The 16956-nt window shown below is 42.4% G+C and overlaps 3 protein-coding genes across 3 annotated transcripts; all 3 read right to left on the bottom strand.

Moving 5' to 3' along the window:
* Positions 1-1440: 1440 nt before the first annotated feature.
* mep1bb (meprin A subunit beta b) lies at positions 1441-6553 on the bottom strand. The gene is made up of 13 exons (XM_068748885.1): positions 6542-6553; positions 6104-6254; positions 5971-6014; positions 5782-5860; positions 4895-5012; positions 4619-4797; positions 3912-4136; positions 3592-3738; positions 3225-3440; positions 2664-3131; positions 2369-2548; positions 1972-2116; positions 1441-1654 (listed from the first exon to the last, which is right to left on the bottom strand). Exons 1-13 carry the CDS (start codon positions 6551-6553, stop codon positions 1441-1443), a joined length of 2178 nt encoding a protein of 725 aa, XP_068604986.1.
* A 1609-nt stretch (positions 6554-8162) lies between these two features.
* ripk1l (receptor (TNFRSF)-interacting serine-threonine kinase 1, like) lies at positions 8163-12099 on the bottom strand. Its single transcript, XM_068748491.1, has 11 exons — positions 11939-12099; positions 11471-11627; positions 11222-11359; positions 10906-11137; positions 10654-10803; positions 10369-10445; positions 10187-10268; positions 9548-9817; positions 9182-9496; positions 8905-9054; positions 8163-8452 (listed from the first exon to the last, which is right to left on the bottom strand). Exons 1-11 carry the CDS (start codon positions 12097-12099, stop codon positions 8163-8165), a joined length of 2022 nt encoding a protein of 673 aa, XP_068604592.1.
* Positions 12100-13378: 1279 nt separating this feature from the next.
* LOC137904864 (charged multivesicular body protein 5) lies at positions 13379-16500 on the bottom strand. Its single transcript, XM_068749074.1, has 8 exons — positions 16350-16500; positions 15954-16058; positions 15816-15862; positions 15470-15563; positions 15151-15222; positions 14877-14985; positions 14246-14361; positions 13379-13723 (listed from the first exon to the last, which is right to left on the bottom strand). The coding sequence occupies exons 1-8, from the start codon at positions 16416-16418 to the stop codon at positions 13673-13675; spliced, it is 663 nt and encodes a 220-aa protein (XP_068605175.1). The 5' UTR covers positions 16419-16500; the 3' UTR covers positions 13379-13672.
* Between the last annotated feature and the right edge of the window lie 456 nt (positions 16501-16956).

Below are 16956 nucleotides of genomic sequence, written 5' to 3'. Positions count from 1 at the left end.
CTAACCGTTCAATGGGTTGTTTTTTGTAAAATCTTACCATATCTTTTCATGATGAAGCCGCGAAGTTGAAAGAACTTAAAAAAAACAAAACAGAGACACATTATCTTTTTATTATCAGTGAACTATTTCAAATGGTACACCAATAACACCACACTTAACTGTTGTAGATAGGGCACTTCAAATGTTATATTTCTTCAGTAAATCGTGGCTCTCGGCCTGTAAAATGGCATAGAATCGTTTTGTAGAGTTTTTTAATACTAACTCCTAGGAGTTGCATACTCTTTATGGTGACTCAGTCACTTTTACTAATCTTCTCTGAGAGAAATGGTGATTTTTTTTTTTTCTCCCCCAATTATTGTAAATAAGAGAAATGTTTACTGAAGCTTTTTAAAGGAACTGCATGTCGGTGAGGGTTTTTAATCTGTGGGGAGGATGATTGGTTCACCAAGGGTTTACTGTAACGGAGGTGTCACCCCCACCCCTTTTTACCTTCCAACATAGACCTTCAAATACACACATTCAAAAGTATATTTTCATTTACAGGTCAGAAAACCTGATATTCTGTGTACTATATCTACACAGAGTTGCTATGGTTTGCTCCACTTTGTTTGATTGTGATGTCCTGTAGTCATCACTGTATCTAATGAACACTAATAGACAGATCTCTGCATGCACAAACAGACACACACATGCACACACAATTAGTCCCACCTCCTTCCTACAGTAACTGTTATCACCGGCATGACTGTGTCAAGTTCAGTAATACAGTTATTCAGTATATCCACACGGAAAAGAGACGACACAAATGTGATGTTCCTGTCTTTGGTATAATAAATTTTAAATTTGTGAATATAAGTAATGTTGTCTGAGATCATTACTAATTAATTTACATTTTGCACGGTGGTGTACTGGTTAGTGCTGTCACCTCACAGCAAGAAGGTACCGGGATCGAGTCCTATCTCTGTGGATATTGTATGTTCTCCCCGTGTCTGCGTGGGTTCTCTCCAGGTTCTCCGGTTTTACTCCCACCTCCAAAAGCATGCAAATTAGCTGAATTGATTACTCCGCTGGTGACACGTCCGAGGTGTACCTCGCCTCTCGCCCATAGCAAGCTGGAATAGGCTCCAGCAAAGCGGAAAAGTGACTTTAGACGAGATGATCGTCTCAGCTACAAGAGAATGGATGGATGGATTGAAAATGCTTGAGTCGGGTAATTCATTTATAATAATGCTACTGTATTTACATTAAATGGCCAGAAGGGGGCAGCTTTTTTGGTTTACCCCTACAGGATTTTCTTATGAAATAAATTATTTCAAAGGCTACTCCAAAAATAATAATGATAATATTTTTAAAAAAAAACAATCAACTGAGATAATTATTTTTCGTCGTCTGTTTATTTCTCGCTGTGATTGGACAGTGTAGACTTCCCCACTACGGATTCTAAGCAGCACCCACGTTGGCCATAACAACACTGTTGTCGTATTTGCTTTTCTTGTACTTCTTCTTGATGCAGATGACGCTGACTATTGTGATCACCAGCATTACTCCCAGCACAGACAGTGAAGTGGCGAGTGCCAGGTTGGTTTTGTCCTTGATGGAGCCCTTATACTGACAGCTGTTGCCATAGTACCACCAGTCATTACCCACCAAGCACCTGGAGAGCAAAGACGGAAAGAAGATTGGAGGAGGAAAATCATATAACATGAGGACAGAGTGATGCAGTTTAAACAGCTGAGTTTAAGACCTTTGGACAGAGTCATGCTGGCTGTTTCCACCCTTCATGCTGAACTAGCACTTTAAACCCCTATCATTCATCATATAAATTATGAGCTGTGATTGATCGTATAATAAATGAAAGAAAGGTTCATATTGCATAACATTTGCATGCTGAATTACACACGATAGATAGGTAGATAGATTAATTATTGTCTTATTGCTGTTCACGATGCAAAGCAAGTGAACAGCACACACCTGCACGCGGCCTTCCCTTCATCCTCTACGCAGACTCCGTCATTCTGGCATTGCACATTCAGGCAGACATCGGGGGCAGTGGTTGTCGGGGGAATCGATGGCGTTGGGGAAGGCAGAGGCTGAGATGTCGTCAAATGAGACACATCTGGCGTGGGACAGCAAATGAGAAGAGTGCTCATTTAGATCCTCTTGGAGTGCTCGGCTTGACTGGGTATTTAGTGTACATGATTCATATGCTTTTTGCATGGGAGAGAGATGAGCATGTAGGATGCCGATGTAATTATTGGATCTGGCTTGAGCCAAACATGCTGGTCACATACATTAGCTTTTTGGGCAGTACATATTTTTAGTATTCTTAAATGCGCAGTGTTTATTTTTTCCATTGTGTTGTTTTTACCCTCCATTGTGAGGAGAAAGATCGCATCACCGCCCTTTATAAAATCCCTGCTCCTTGCTCTGAGGTGGGTGAGGTACACTGCAGTGCCGGCGCCGGGCCCTCGAAAATACTTGGACCCGTCCGTATCCGTCACCTCAGAGCCAATCTTGCGAGGGTCATCCCATAAAAAAATCTCGGAGCCTGTTTGAAAGGAATGTTGTATGGGAGTATTAATAAAAACAAATGTTTTAAGTATCTTTGTGATTTGTTTTGACATAAGAGCAAGACGTGGGAATCTTTTTGTGAGCAGCTGCACCTGTTGCCTTTATATTGGGGTCAGTGGTGACACTGCGCTGGTTGGACATGCGGTTCTGGATATGTGCATGCTGATCCATCAGCATCATGGTCATCTGTTTCCAGGGGCATGGCCATATTTGTCCTGTGTCCCCTTCACGGGCCACCAGGTGAGCGAAGGCTGACAACTGGCCAGAGTAGTCGTCCTTACCGCTGGGGTACAGCTGCATTTGGAAGGTGTATCCTTCCTTGGAGGTGAATGGGGGGCTGAAGATCGATGTGTTTCTTGTGGTGTTTTCCATAACGTGACTGAAGTTTTTTACCCGCCATATAAACTCGGGGCAAGTGGTCTCAGAAAGGTTGATATCATCCAGAGACAGCCCCCCCGCCGGGGGTCCAGAACTAACCTTGGTTCCTTGAAAGACGACCCGGAATTTTGTTTTCGCGTCTAAACTCACATGGTGGATTTGCCAAAGCTCCTGAGGGGGTCCTGCGACAGAGGATGAAGCAAAAACTCACACATCAATGTGACCAGATTCGACAGGCATCACACTTAGCAGTAACAGGATGTAGCAACAGTCACCGTCGATGGTCTTCACAAAGCGCAGCGTTCCGCCGGGGTTGGCTTTGCTATATTCTCGGACGTAGATGTTCAGCGTGTCGCTGGCGCCGGCGCTGTTGTAGAAGAAGAACTGCAGACACTGGAATCCTCTCTTGGGGTATAAAAGCCTGCTCTCCAGCTGAGCTGTGGCCCCGAAGGGCGCCGTACCGGTACTGAAGTGCATGAAATGCCCCGAACCTAAATTTGATCAAGATAAATTACGATTCCGGTCTGATTTTACACACATCGCTCATATGCAGATTTGCACACTGAATTTGCTTCACAAAAAGGTTTGAACAAACATGGAGCCTCTTCCACGTGTCCTGTATATTCCTTTCCTCACTCTCACCAGTGCATTTGCCCATGTTGGAGTAGTCTGTGTCGGGGCCCCCAGCAGCCTTGGAAACCTGCGACCATTCGGCTGTACGCTCTCGTCCCTGAATCATGCCACAGATGTTTTCACGTTCAAAGTCACACGAGTCCAGGAATGTGGAGCCTTGAGCTGGAAGACAGTTCAGACACACACACACAGGTAGGACTTCGAACTGCTATAAATGAATAATAAAATAATGGCAACGTGCATCAAGATCACCAATGAACATGGAGGTTGATGTGAGCCGACGTCACTTCGTGGAGCTCGTAAAACGCAAACACGTGCTGGTCGTTGACTCTTACTGCAGTTATAGAGCCGGTGCAGCTTGAGCAGGTCGCTGTCGCTGAACTCCATTCGCTGACCGATGACCTCGCTGAAGGCGGGGATCTTGGTGACGATGGTAGCCTCAGTGCCGTTACGGAAGGCGGTTTTGCTGTAGTGCATCATGGAACCGTAGTCGTAAGGGACACCTAGAGAACTGGAAGTGGTGTCATTGTAGGTGTTGAAGTTGTGCTCCTTCCCTGCAGATCAGACACATAGAGCTGTTTAAGGCTGAAGGAATATGTTTATTCCCTTCCTCTCAACCCCCCCCCCCCCCCCCCGGGTTGTTCTCAGAGACGTTTGCGAGTGTCACTTGTAAAAGATTAGTTTATCTTGCAGTATATACCTTGTGAAAAGATTGCATGCAGATCAACGCACCCGTTAATCAGTCTTGATCTAGATTTCACCTATTAAAGTGCAAAGTCTGATATGCCTTTCTGTGCTTTTGTTGATAAGACAACACACAAAAAAGGCATTAATAGTACCAACAATAAATCCGCTCCTGCGTGGCACCGCCGTCCTTCAAGTATTAATGCACAAACTTCTGGCATTTAAATGCATAGAAGTTACGGGGTAATGAATCTGCCTTTCATCGTGCAAACAGAAGACGTGGAAGCAAACGAGCTCAGAGTTCATATTCACTCTGAATTCACGTGGTAAGAAGTTTTAAGAGGCTGAGCACCCTCAGAGATCTGGTCCCACATTATTCTGACGTAATCATCTCGGTCCGCCCTGGACTGCTCGTGCCAGAAGCCCAGAGCATGGAGGAACTCGTGTTCGATGGTGGCGATCCGGTCACAGTTTCTGCCTATAGACAGCCGCTGCTTGCCTACATGCCGGTTTCCCACAGATGAGAAGCAGCTTTTTAGGGGGAAAAAAATCAAAAATAAAATTGATCAAATCCGGTGTTTGTTTCTAAACACACAGCGAAAGTAAAAAAAAGTTCCTTCAGCCTCACCCGCTCCCTTTGAAGATGGAAATGTAGTTTGCCTCTCCGCTCCATGGTTTGAAGTCGATGCAGCTCTTGAGCCTGTACTGCTCAAAGGCCTTCAGGATGACACCTTTAGCATTGATCTCTGCAGTGAAGGCGATAAATCAAACTTGTTTTTCAAATTCCTTTTTTCGAGACTGATCAAAAAAAGGTACTCTAAGGTTCAAGATTACTTTGATAAGCTTTGTCTCAATCGATGCTTCGACTCTAAATGGCTGAACATCAAATATGTATCCCAGAACGTGAATTTAAGATTCATTTTTTTAATACAGTACCCCCATCCCATTAATTGCCACAATCTGAACTTGTATATTTCATGAAAGTGGAGGAAAAAAAGATTATTAAATCAAATGTACCTAACATGTTGTACATGGCAAGGCTGCACATTACACAGATGACCCGACATTGTGTTGTCTTTAAATAAAAATCATGTTTACAAGTTAAAAGTAGGTCGGGACACAAAGTATCGGCGGGAATTCAAGGGTTATTGGGGACCTGGGGTCTCAAGCAGCTCAAATAGATCAGCGAGTGAACTCAACTATTTGTTCTACAATAAATAAATAAAAGGGGGTTTTTTGCTGGTGAAAATTACTGTTTGTTCACAAAATTGCACGACAGCATGTAGTTATGTCGTTTTTCAGAATATATAAATAATATTATACAGAATTACCCCTATCACTGTCTATTATTATTATTCTCATTATTAATGGTGACGTCCTTTATTATTACAGTTCGTCCGGTTAAGTTTCATAGTTTTTAAACAAGTCAGGTATATTAAGTAATTAGAACATTAACACTACTAGAAGTACCTCAAAAACAGAGAGACAGGTACTGTATGTGGAAGGTGCTCTTACCTAAACTATCTTCCATGTAGTACGGGATCGTCTTAGGCCACCTGTACTTATCTCCAATTATGGAATTTCGGGTTTCCCTCTGAGGCAATGAAGAAAAAGAGAAAGACAGAAAGATAGAAACGACACAAGTCAAGAATGAAATTCCACAAAACTTGTGTTTGCCAGAGAAATGAAAAGCAGTTTACAAACCTCATCAAGCACAATGTCTCCCTCTAAAAGATTCAACCCCGCTTCTGTAGCAGCCCCAGAAAACAAGGAACATTTGAAAATGAGTGCTTGAATAAGGATCTGGAAAGGTTTTGATCCATCTTTTTTTGTATACCTTCATTGATGTCAAAAATGTCAAGGTCCTGCCCACCATCCACATCATAGTCTGTATTTGGAATACAACGTGCATAGTGAAAAAAGAATGACGATGTAGCATATATCAATGAATAAGAAAAAAAACACTTACCTAATATTTTTGCTGCAGGCTGAAAATACAACATAAATCAGATTTATTGTTACTCGCAATATTCTAATACATGTTTTATTGACAACACACGTTTCTCACCGAGCATACCGTAGTAACACAACAGAGGCACACGAAATGAAGAACAAGTACACCTGCAAGTTTCCCTTCTGCCATGACCTAAATGATCCCTGTACAGGTGAGACACTGAGCACAAACAGACACTCAGTAGAGCGTATGGAGGATAAAGGTAATTACTAGTTGCTAATTGACAGAGTTAAACAGCAACTTCAGTCTACCTGCCCTTACCTGCAAAGGCATTTTTTTACACATTTGGAGATTGGTTGAAACTCAGCTGGGGGGTGCAGACATGTAGTTTATGTATCTTAACACTCGGTCAACCAGAATTCTGCAACTACTAGAATGACAATAGCGGCCATTTTGACTGCGCAGACATTATTTGTATATAATTTGGATTATTGTTATCACGATCTAAGAAAAAATAGGTTGTGTAAAAATAGGTAATGTAAAATGCGAGAGATGTGCGCCATTCTACGCTGATCCGTCACTCCCCTCAGCAGCCAATGGTCGTCTGATCCGTCAGTGACGTCAGTGACGGATCAGACGACCATTGGCTGCTGAGCTGCTGATGGAAAACTCATGGAAATACTGTCAAGAAACCCAAAAGCCTGTCTGTACTGTAACCCAGGACCTGATCAGTTATCAATGTGCACGGAGGGACTTGTTTTACCGTGTTTAGTGAACAGATGATAAAACACGCAAGGCAGAGTGAACACAAGAAACAGCAGTGGCAGTTACGATCAGGTTTAATTCATCAAAATGTGATTTCAAACAGACTTTTCAAAGAAAACAGTACAGAGCAATATTTACCTTCCTGTTACTTGCACAGAGTTCATGCACATCCAGAAAAACAAACCATTACTAATACTCTTGTGTAAAAGAAAAAAAGAAATTCCCCACAAATTACTTTCATAAAAAAATGATGAGAGGAACCTGAAACCTGCTTATGGAGATCAGATGGATTATTTCAAATTGCCCAGACCTGCCAACCTTGAACAAACATTTGGACAAATAACATGACAAAACACTGAGTTCGGGTTTCTAAAATCTGTCCTACCATTATCAATACTTTTAAACGATATACTTTCCTTTTTGATCAATATTCAATATTCAATAATATCTGTATGTGTGTGAAGATTCAACATGACACACATTAGATTCTTTAGCAAAATGAAATAATTGATTTCATAGATTGTAACCTTTATTCATGAGTCTATGAATAAAACGAAATGTAATGACCGGAATTTCCAGATTATTTAACCCTTTGAAGCCGGGAGTATCATATTTGATACACTTGGCCTTCCAGGAGTTTGACACTTCTACATCAAAAAGCATGATATACAATCAAACACATGCATCTGCATTTTCCATGTGGCAATTTGTTTTTACAATTAATTATGGATTTAGCAAAAATTATACAAATTAAAGCACATATGTACAAATTTATGTTATTTATGTTTTTTTTAACACATTAATAAGGAGTTTCTTTTTCTGCCAATTATGTCATGGTTCAGGATTTAGAGACCTAAAAATGTAATAATTTGATCATTTTATAGAGGTTGTTTATAAATAATCTGTAAGAAATGCCTGATTTGGCACATGCACACCCACACACACGCACACACACACCTACACACACCTTAAAATTATTAATCCACTGCTTTGAAAAGTCCCGTTAAACCAGTACGACCCACCAAATATATAAATTGCCAACTCAAATGCACGGTGAACAAGTTGGATAACAAAACCTCAAATCAAAGACACAAAAAGACATGGAGAACCTTTACATTTTACAAACAGGAAGCAACCATGGTCATCGTAGGCATGAAGCCATTCAGAGGAAACTGATCTAAAAGGAGGAGCCACATGTGTCTAATATTTTCTGGATGACGTCTACCTTTATGTGGCCTTCCAGAGCTCGACACAGCTTCCCGATTGTACAACCGACGCTTCCCTCCGTCATTTTCCAACGTTCCACCATCTGGTGCACCATCTCCGGCAGACCGTCGCGGTGACAGTCGTGCTCAATGGTCTCTATTTCCACATTGGTCAGGCCCAGTTTCCGGGCGCAACGCTTCCAGTTAGCCCCGATGTTTTCCCTCAGCAGGTCCAAGTGCTCCTCCGTCACAGGATGGTGCTCTAAGTCACAAAAGAAGACAAACCAATGAGGAGGGAGCGATCGGGTATAGATTCAAACTTCACTCTGGTAAATATCTCCTGCACCTCTCAATGTGTCACTGCTTACTGTGCTGAGGTAAAGAGAGGATTAATTGATTAGTTGACCAACAGAATATATCCTGCAACTACATGAAAATTAAACCATGTCTCTGTTATGTTTCTATTAGAGCTCAGCTTCAGCAGACTGGACTCTTTTGCAATTTAAGGCGCTAGCCATACAAAAAAAAGAAGAAAAAGAATAGAATCCAGGAATTACAAATTACAAATAAGGATTTTTCTTAATTTCTGTCAATTTTGCAGCAAAAAATAATAAAAGCTTCCTTGGAGCCCCGAGAGCAACAGGACGACTAAACTGTATGGATATATTGTATATAAGACATTTTCTACATGAAAGAAACGCTGTTGTGGTTTACCATATTTCAGAATTCCTTCTTTGATGGGAGGGTTAGTTGAGACATTAGCAGGATGAGACAATAAACTATGGGATGACTCATAACCTCCGATACTCATCGTGTTGTTGCTCCCAATCTGGATCCCGCTGGCATTCTGAATGAAGAGAGATCCTGGCCAAAGCCCAAAGCAAAACACCCGTTAATGAGCACGGTGCATCCCAGTCAAAGCTGACCGCAGCAGCCGAGACATCTTAGATCTGAAATGTGTTGGAGAAATGCTTCATATATTTCTGTCTACCTGGATCTTGTAGTACCGGTATGTTGTTTTTGGAGGGGGCGAGGAGACGTCCAGAACTGACGTCGGGAGCGGATGTATCAGATACTGGGTAAATCGGCCACGCCTGCTGGCGGTCGTAGTGGGAATGTGGATGCTGCTGGTTGAACTGTGGCAGAGAGGAGGCGCTGGAAGACATTGGCAGGTGGGATGGAGTAGGTGTCGAGTCATAGACCGCAGACGAGGGGTGACACGCAGCCTCTTCTTGACTTTCGGGCTGCACCGGCTCAGCTTTTGTCCAGGACTGGACAGAGGACACGCAGGAGGCTCTGTCTGGTTCTGGCTGCCTTCCGATATGATCTGATGCGTTTGGGTTCATCAGGAAAGGACTGGAGCCATTGTGATGGAAGCCGTTGGAAGCGCCAGGTTGGCTCTCGCCGTCGTAGCTCCCGTGTTTGTGGTACTGAAGCTCTCGCTCCAGTTTGTCCTCCAGAGCTGAAGAGCCACTAGCGGCATTCGCGTCTACCTGGACAGACTCCTCGGATGGCTCAAAGCGGACGTCCCGCAGATCCTCAATGCTGGCTTCAACAGGCACAGGCACAGACACGTTCCGATCTGAACTCACCAAGGGAGCTGGGCTATCTGAAAGATGAGCAGGGGAGATGCTTAAGCAAGAACGCCACTGTTCAAGCCAGGTCCGCGTACCAGAGACGGTTATAGCTTACTATTTGGACAATGAATTGAAACTTGAGTTGAATTATGAATTTTTGCACGCTAGAAGAGGAAATTTCTGATTTGACGCATTCCCTCCCTTTTATTATTAATATTAGATAAATGGTGCACACAAAGACAAAAGGATCACTAAACGCAATGCATTTTAGCATCGCAGTAAAATAGGCACCATTGAGCGTATTGATTCAGTCTGTACTTCATGACTTATCACAACTGATAGAGAGATTTGGCAGTATGAAGTACCTTTGTGTACTTCGTACTGTAGTACAAACGAGGCACTTGAAAGTTACTAAGAGTGGTCACCTGCCGAAAAGCATTCGTGGGTCATCGACACTTTTTTCATCTTCTCAACAAGGTCGTCTGGGCCTTCATACAAATTCTGCATTAAACAACATAAAAACATCATGATTTATGTTTTACTTCAAATATGAACCCTAAGACAATATCACCGCATCCAATCCTTACGAAAATGGATTTACCCTCAGAAAAAGCAAGTCTTCTGCTACTCGTGGTTCTAGATCCTCCTCGTAGAAAGGAAGGAAGGAGTCGTAGCTCTCTGGGAAAAAGGAAAACGACGGGAAAGATGAGAGCCAGAGAATGACCTTAAACCAGCTTAAATATGCCTATTGGATATTTTAAATATGGATATTTTATTAAAGCAACAACGATGGAAGACGTTCGTGTTAAGTACCTTCGTATCTGATTCATATCTACGGATCTGCATGAGAACCTTGTCCTCTTTTAACCTCCACATGAAACCGCACCTTTAAACGCAGGCCGCTGCAGCCGATTGTGCTCCCAACACGTCTTCATCAGACGAATCATCTCTGAGGGCGTGTCGTCCGGGATGAGCTCCTCTGATGGTCGGTCGCCATTCCTGACGCATTGGCATACGTGGTCCTCACTCCTGGCGTCTGAACACACAGACGTCAGTCAACGTTGGCCCGTTCGGCTTTCTGCAGGCAGATACTGCCCATAAATCGCCACGTGGAAATGTTTCGACATCCCCGACTCACTGGCGTATGGCTCTTTCCCTGTGAGGATGACCCAAACCACAATTGCGAAACTGTAGACGTCAGACTTCTCGGTGGACGGGGTATGTATGCTATACAAGTGCTCAGGGGCCATGTAGCTCAGAGTTCCTGCTCCTCTGGCCCCAGCGGATCGCCCCTTCCGACTCTTCCGGCGAGACTCCTCCTTTGTGAGTTTGCTCCATGCTTGGCAGGTGGCCAGGCCGAGATCTGCAATCTGGGAAACACAGAAGAAGAGTGTTTAGAACACACAGCATGCACGGCTGTTTAGGATCGTAGGCGCGTAAAGCGCGGGACTCGCTTTGATGTGAAAATCCTTGTCCACTAAGATGTTTTCTGGCTTGACGTCCTTGTGTATGATGCGTCGCTCTGTGAGGTAAACCATCCCTTCCAGGATCTCCAAGATGATTCTGCCCTTGATGGATATGGGCACAGAAACCTGCAGCACAAAAAGCAGCGACACTTTAATCCCTCGGTTCATGGAAACAAAATAAACAAATTCAGTTCTGGATGGAAAAACTCGCGGATCTTTGAATTAACATACGCCGACCGTCTTAAGCATGACCAGCAGGTTGCCTCGGGGGATGAGCTCCATGACGAGCGAGCAGTGTCCGTCCTCCATGATCACACCCAGCAGCTTGACCACCCGCTCATGGTTCAGGCTTGCCATGATGCTGCCCTCCTCCTGGAGTGACCTTTTACTCTCCCTGGAAAGTATAAGAACAATAGATTTTAGAGAGCTGACATTAGTTGCACCTCCTAGAGAAAGAAAACTACAATTCGGTTTCTGACAAAAGGATGCTCGACTTGCTTCCGTATCTCAGACGACTTTATCTCAAAAAAAAATTAAAGAATGAGATCATTGCAAGCTTGTCATAGCAGGCAGATCTTAAAGAGCTTCGATCAGCTTGAGATGTCTGAAGATGGACATTTCTAATGGGACACGTGACGTCATTCCGTAGCAGGAAGAGGGGGAATGCCCGGCAGAGCCCGCAGCACAGTAACAAATAGAACTTACTCGCTGCGGAGAAGCCCCGTGTAAATAGTTTTCAACACCACCTGGCCGAGGGTTTCGTGGTAGCACAGGTAAACGTCCCCGAAGCCTCCGTAGTCCAGCGGCTCTTTTTTGATCAGATCCGTCGATCTCACGTAAAGCAGAGGCTGCGGCGCGGTGGCCATCGAAGAAGTCACGGCTATAAACAAACAAAAAAAAAGGGTCTCGAACGTGTTTCCTGTGAGACACAGCGGAATTAAAATAAAGCGAATGGATCAAATGATCATGAGATCGACTCTCGAAAGTGCTGTGGGGAAAACTTTGACTGTCGTTCCCGGAACTCCTAAAAGTTCTCTTTCAAAAGCGAAACCGGACAAGCGACGTAAAAAAAAAAAAAACTAGTCAGCCTTACAAGTCGATAACAGATCAGGCCGGTCAGCTCAGTAGTTTGGAAATTAAAATGTGTTCTATATCTGGAAAAGACAAATCATTCTAGTAATAATGTCAGCTTGTTTTCATTCTAACTGGTCATTTGAAGTGGGATTTTGTGTTTAAATGTCTTTGAAGTTCGAACAATTGTGACGTTGCGTTGTCGTCATCTACTGGTGGAATTTACTATCGCAAGATAATATCTTAAAATAATGTTGAAAGGGACTGAGATGATGTTCAATAGTCTTTCAGCTCCGGCAACAGGAAAATAATTTACTATTAAGGTTGAGAAAAGCTCAAAGCAGAGACATGTAAAATATTTTACTCAGCTTTTACCTTCTTGTTTCTATTGAGTGTTTTAAATAAGAAATAAAGGTTAATATAAAAAGTTAAGTGTTACAGATTACTTGCATTAATTTAAGCAAACAGACAAAGTGAACTTTTAGATAATAAATCAACAAACAAGTCGGTAATTCATACTTAAGATAAAAGGAATGCAAGACCGGCTATATAAAGTCTTTAAGTTTCTGCAGGATGACATGGCCTGTGAAAACCAGACATTTTATTATATTATGCCTGAGCCGAGAGAAGCATTTCCACTCATTTCAATCAAGACAAGATAATCTAAAATAACTGAGATTGGTATCAATCTCGTTTCCTTAATGTGAAAAACATAAAACCTCGACAGCTCCAAGGTAAAAGTGGAAACCAACTAAATGAAAGAATTTACCTCCAACCCTAACCTTGCTCAGTCTAATGCAACATGTGGTTCCACAACTCAAAGAACGAGACACTCACAATAATCATTACAATATTCAGGGTTAGATCAAAACCTTGATACAGAGGTAGCACGGGTAGCGTCTCCCTTGGGCCGGTCCCGAGCCCGGATAAATGCAGAGGGCTGCAGCAGGAATGGAATCCGGCGTAAAACTTTGCCAGAATTAAGCATGGAATCGACTAGAAGGTTGATTCGCTGTGGCGACGCCTGACGGGACAATCCGAAAGAGCAAGAAGAAGATAAAAAAAAAATCAAGAGAGAAAAACAAATCATTTATTTTACTTGATGCAAATGACCTCAGTTAGGAATTAAACGAAATGACGATACAATGATTATGAAAATAAAACAGGAATAATTACTATGTAATAGGGGTAATGGGAGTCGAGACACGGGGATGAAAGGAGGTTTTTCTTTTTGCTTAAAGGCCTCATGCCAGCGCAGTAGTGGTAACGACACACAACCGACAGCCTCAAACATGGATCTGCATGTACAAATGTTCCTCTACATATAAAAGTGTTTTCAGTTGTGCAGTTGTTTAATCCATCCCTTGCTTATGTGGCGGGAATCTGTGGCAGGCCAAACTCATCCACCAGAACGCCATCCTGGAAACAAAAAGACAAGAACATTTAAAAGATCGCGCGAAGAAACGCTTCCTCTACGTTGATAAGTACACGAGTTCAGACTGGTAGTACGAGAACAAATAGAACTCACTCGCTGCGAAGAGGCCCTGTGTATATAGTTTTGTGTCAGCGTGTTACCGCGTCAACAGTCACAGCTTGTTTCAATTCCGCTGCAAGAGCAGACTCGGAACACAATTATTCACAAGGTGGGTGTTGTGCAGTTGAGCTCTGGAACTTGTTTGAACACGGGACTCATTTTTGTGCCGTATATGTCCAACCAAACCGTGAAATCTATGCTTGAACAAGCAGCTGAAGTGGAACGCACGGATTTGTGGAGCAGGAGAAGCGTGTATTTAGGGCGGGCACGCGGCTTTGTTTCGATATTTGAAAAGGATGTAACTTATTAAAAAAGATAAAAGCTTGAAAATATGTTGATGATAAATAGGTTAATGAGTGATGATGATGATGATGATGATGAGGAGGAGGAGGAGTGTGCTCTGTCACCTTGTTTGTCTTGCTGTCGCTGGGCATTCCCTCAGGAATAGACGGAGCAGCCGAAGCATCGTCCAGGTAGGAGCTGTCATCGTCCAGCAGCAGCTCGTCTCCCAGAGCGTCCAGCTCTGGAAACATACACTGGAATGCTTAATTACACGTCATGCATTACGCCTGCTATTACACTAGATTAGGTAATTAAACCGTAACAAATGTTCTGTTGCTCCCTTAAAATGAGGCATAAAACACTGATGCTATACTGATTAGCACGACCCCCCCAACGTTTAACAACCATATATGTTGACTTGGATAATGTGTGTATACATTTATAGCTAAGATATTGATGGTTAAATACGTTTTTCTTCATCCTGCTCCTTTTCGATTGTAAGTACTTGATAGCGTATTTTTGTTTGTTTGTTGTTGTTTTTTCTGAATATCCTTTGTTGATAAACTTCATTCAATTCAACTTAGCTTCCCACATAGACAGGACAAATAGCTAAATAAATTGCTATTAGCTCCTTATGTCAGCATCTTTAATTCACAGGTAGGAGTTACAAGTAGTCATAAAAAAAATGGTTTTAAATACTGAGGAATGATAGTACTCAGAAAGTAAAATAAATACATCAGAGACAGTGAAGCATACCTGCTTCAAGATCGTCCTCGTCTATGTCTGGTGTGCCGTAGCTGCGGCTCAGAGCCTCCTGCACCTCATTGGCTTCCTCCATCATGTCCTCCAGCTGGTCCTGTAAATCCTGATTGATCAAATAGATGTGATCACCTTTAATGAATGACATCCAGAAATAGCCTGCTTGCAAAGGAAAAAAAACAAACATTTAATATCGAAAACTGGTGTCGCCTAAACCACAACGCAGAACTGCTGAGTAGTACTAGAGAAAGTGTAGTGGTATCAAACGTACATCAATCTGATCAAGTTTGACATCTTTGTAAGCCTTTTTCATTTCCTTTGCCCCAATTTTCATGGCGTCCACCTGGAAAAAAAGAGTAAAAAAAAAGCGAAAGGTCAATTCTGTTCATGATTAAAAAGACAACAACTCGGCCTAATATCTTTTTCGATACACATGTTGCGCACACAGGGATAAGGTGTCATTGTAAAGAGCGATGTTTACTCACTATGTACTGTTTCCTTGTTGATTAGATGATTTGCGTTGCTGAAGACAGAGCAACTCAACGCTAACTTAAAATACCCGGTGTTATTAGAACTTGTGCGTCTCTTACTGTTGTTTTGGTGTCCTTTAAAGTCTGGATTGTGTAGTTGGCTTGCTCCATATTGAAAGACTGTTGCGACAGCTGCTCTTTTTGACCCTCATACCTGCATGAAATAAAATAAGAGTTTACCTTGAAGCATCTTGGTTTTGCATATATGGTTTTTAAATCTCCACTCTCAATAGAAACCTACCAACTTATATTTATGGCGGTACAATAACTAGTATTCATTAAGCATATACTAAGGAGATGTGATCGAGACATGTAACAATAGAAAACGTGCCGTCTAATCTGCAAAACCTACATAATGTCAAAACCAGATTAAAATAATTTACACCAATAGATTAGCAGCACTCACATCCTCTTCTGCTTCAGAACTCTCAATGCTTTCTGTTTCACCATGTTCTGCATTGAACAAAACAACAACTCAGAAATGACTCAAACTGATGATGATGCATCAACAATCTTCATCGTTGCTCAGGCTGCCCTGTGTTACCTTCGAGGGCCCGTCTCTCATCTTTTTCATTTGATCCTTGTACTTCAAAAGTTCCGCATCTAGTCTGGAAACCTTCTTCTCTATGGATTCTGACCTCGCATCCACCTGAGTGAGAGACTCGTTTAGAAGTAAAATGATTTCCGGCACACAAAGAGACTAAAGGCGGACGCGAAACGCCACATATTCACGTCGTGTTCGTGGGGAAAACAGGGCGCGATAGCTCAACAGCAGTGGTTTTACTCGTTCACAGTGTCGCTGTGTTAGAAAAGAACAATTAGCTCCAGCTACATCGCTAGCTAACAAGCTTTGCCTGCTCTTTTGTGACCCTTAACGGAACCGCTATGTGGCTAACACACACACGTAAACAACAATATATCCCAGCCTGACAGGACTCACATTCCCAATGCAGTCCGACAGATCTGGAGGAGGCGCTTTCGGCTTTCCACGTCCGAATATTCGGTTCATTTTCAAAAAGTTTTATGGGCCTTTAGCTTTGTTAGAACAAGAGGGAAATGATCAAACGTAACGGTGAACTATCGTCCCGGACACCCGGAAGCAAGAGATGGGACGTAAAGGTTTTCATTGGTTGGCGGAAACATTTGTGACCAATGAGAATCTTAACTTCCGCCCCCGTGTGGTCATCAATATGATTGCAGCTTTTCCTCAAAAACCTTTTGCGTTTGTGGACTCTTTGTGGCGCCTCTTCGCTGAAGATTTGGAGACTAATAATAAAAATTAATTCACTCCGGGTACAATTTTGTAAAACCACTTCCTCAAATGGTTCCTTATACAAATCATTTTTTTGATTTACAACAGTGGAATAATTAAATAAATAACCTACAGTATGCATCTGCTTACTATCACTGCATACTTATTGAGTTGAAAATAGTTCAATAAAACACTATTATAACCGTGTAATTATACTTCGTACTTAGAAAAGTAGCTGGAGAATGTGGCTACAGATTTTTGGTGTATTGTTTTTCATTAAAAGAGCAGATCAAAT

The sequence above is a fragment of the Brachionichthys hirsutus genome, chromosome 15 (assembly GCF_040956055.1).
Source record: "Brachionichthys hirsutus isolate HB-005 chromosome 15, CSIRO-AGI_Bhir_v1, whole genome shotgun sequence".
NCBI classification, from domain to species: domain Eukaryota; kingdom Metazoa; phylum Chordata; class Actinopteri; order Lophiiformes; family Brachionichthyidae; genus Brachionichthys; species Brachionichthys hirsutus.
The sequence above is the reverse complement of the archived record's forward strand: the minus strand, read 5'-3'. Positions and strand labels throughout refer to the sequence as shown.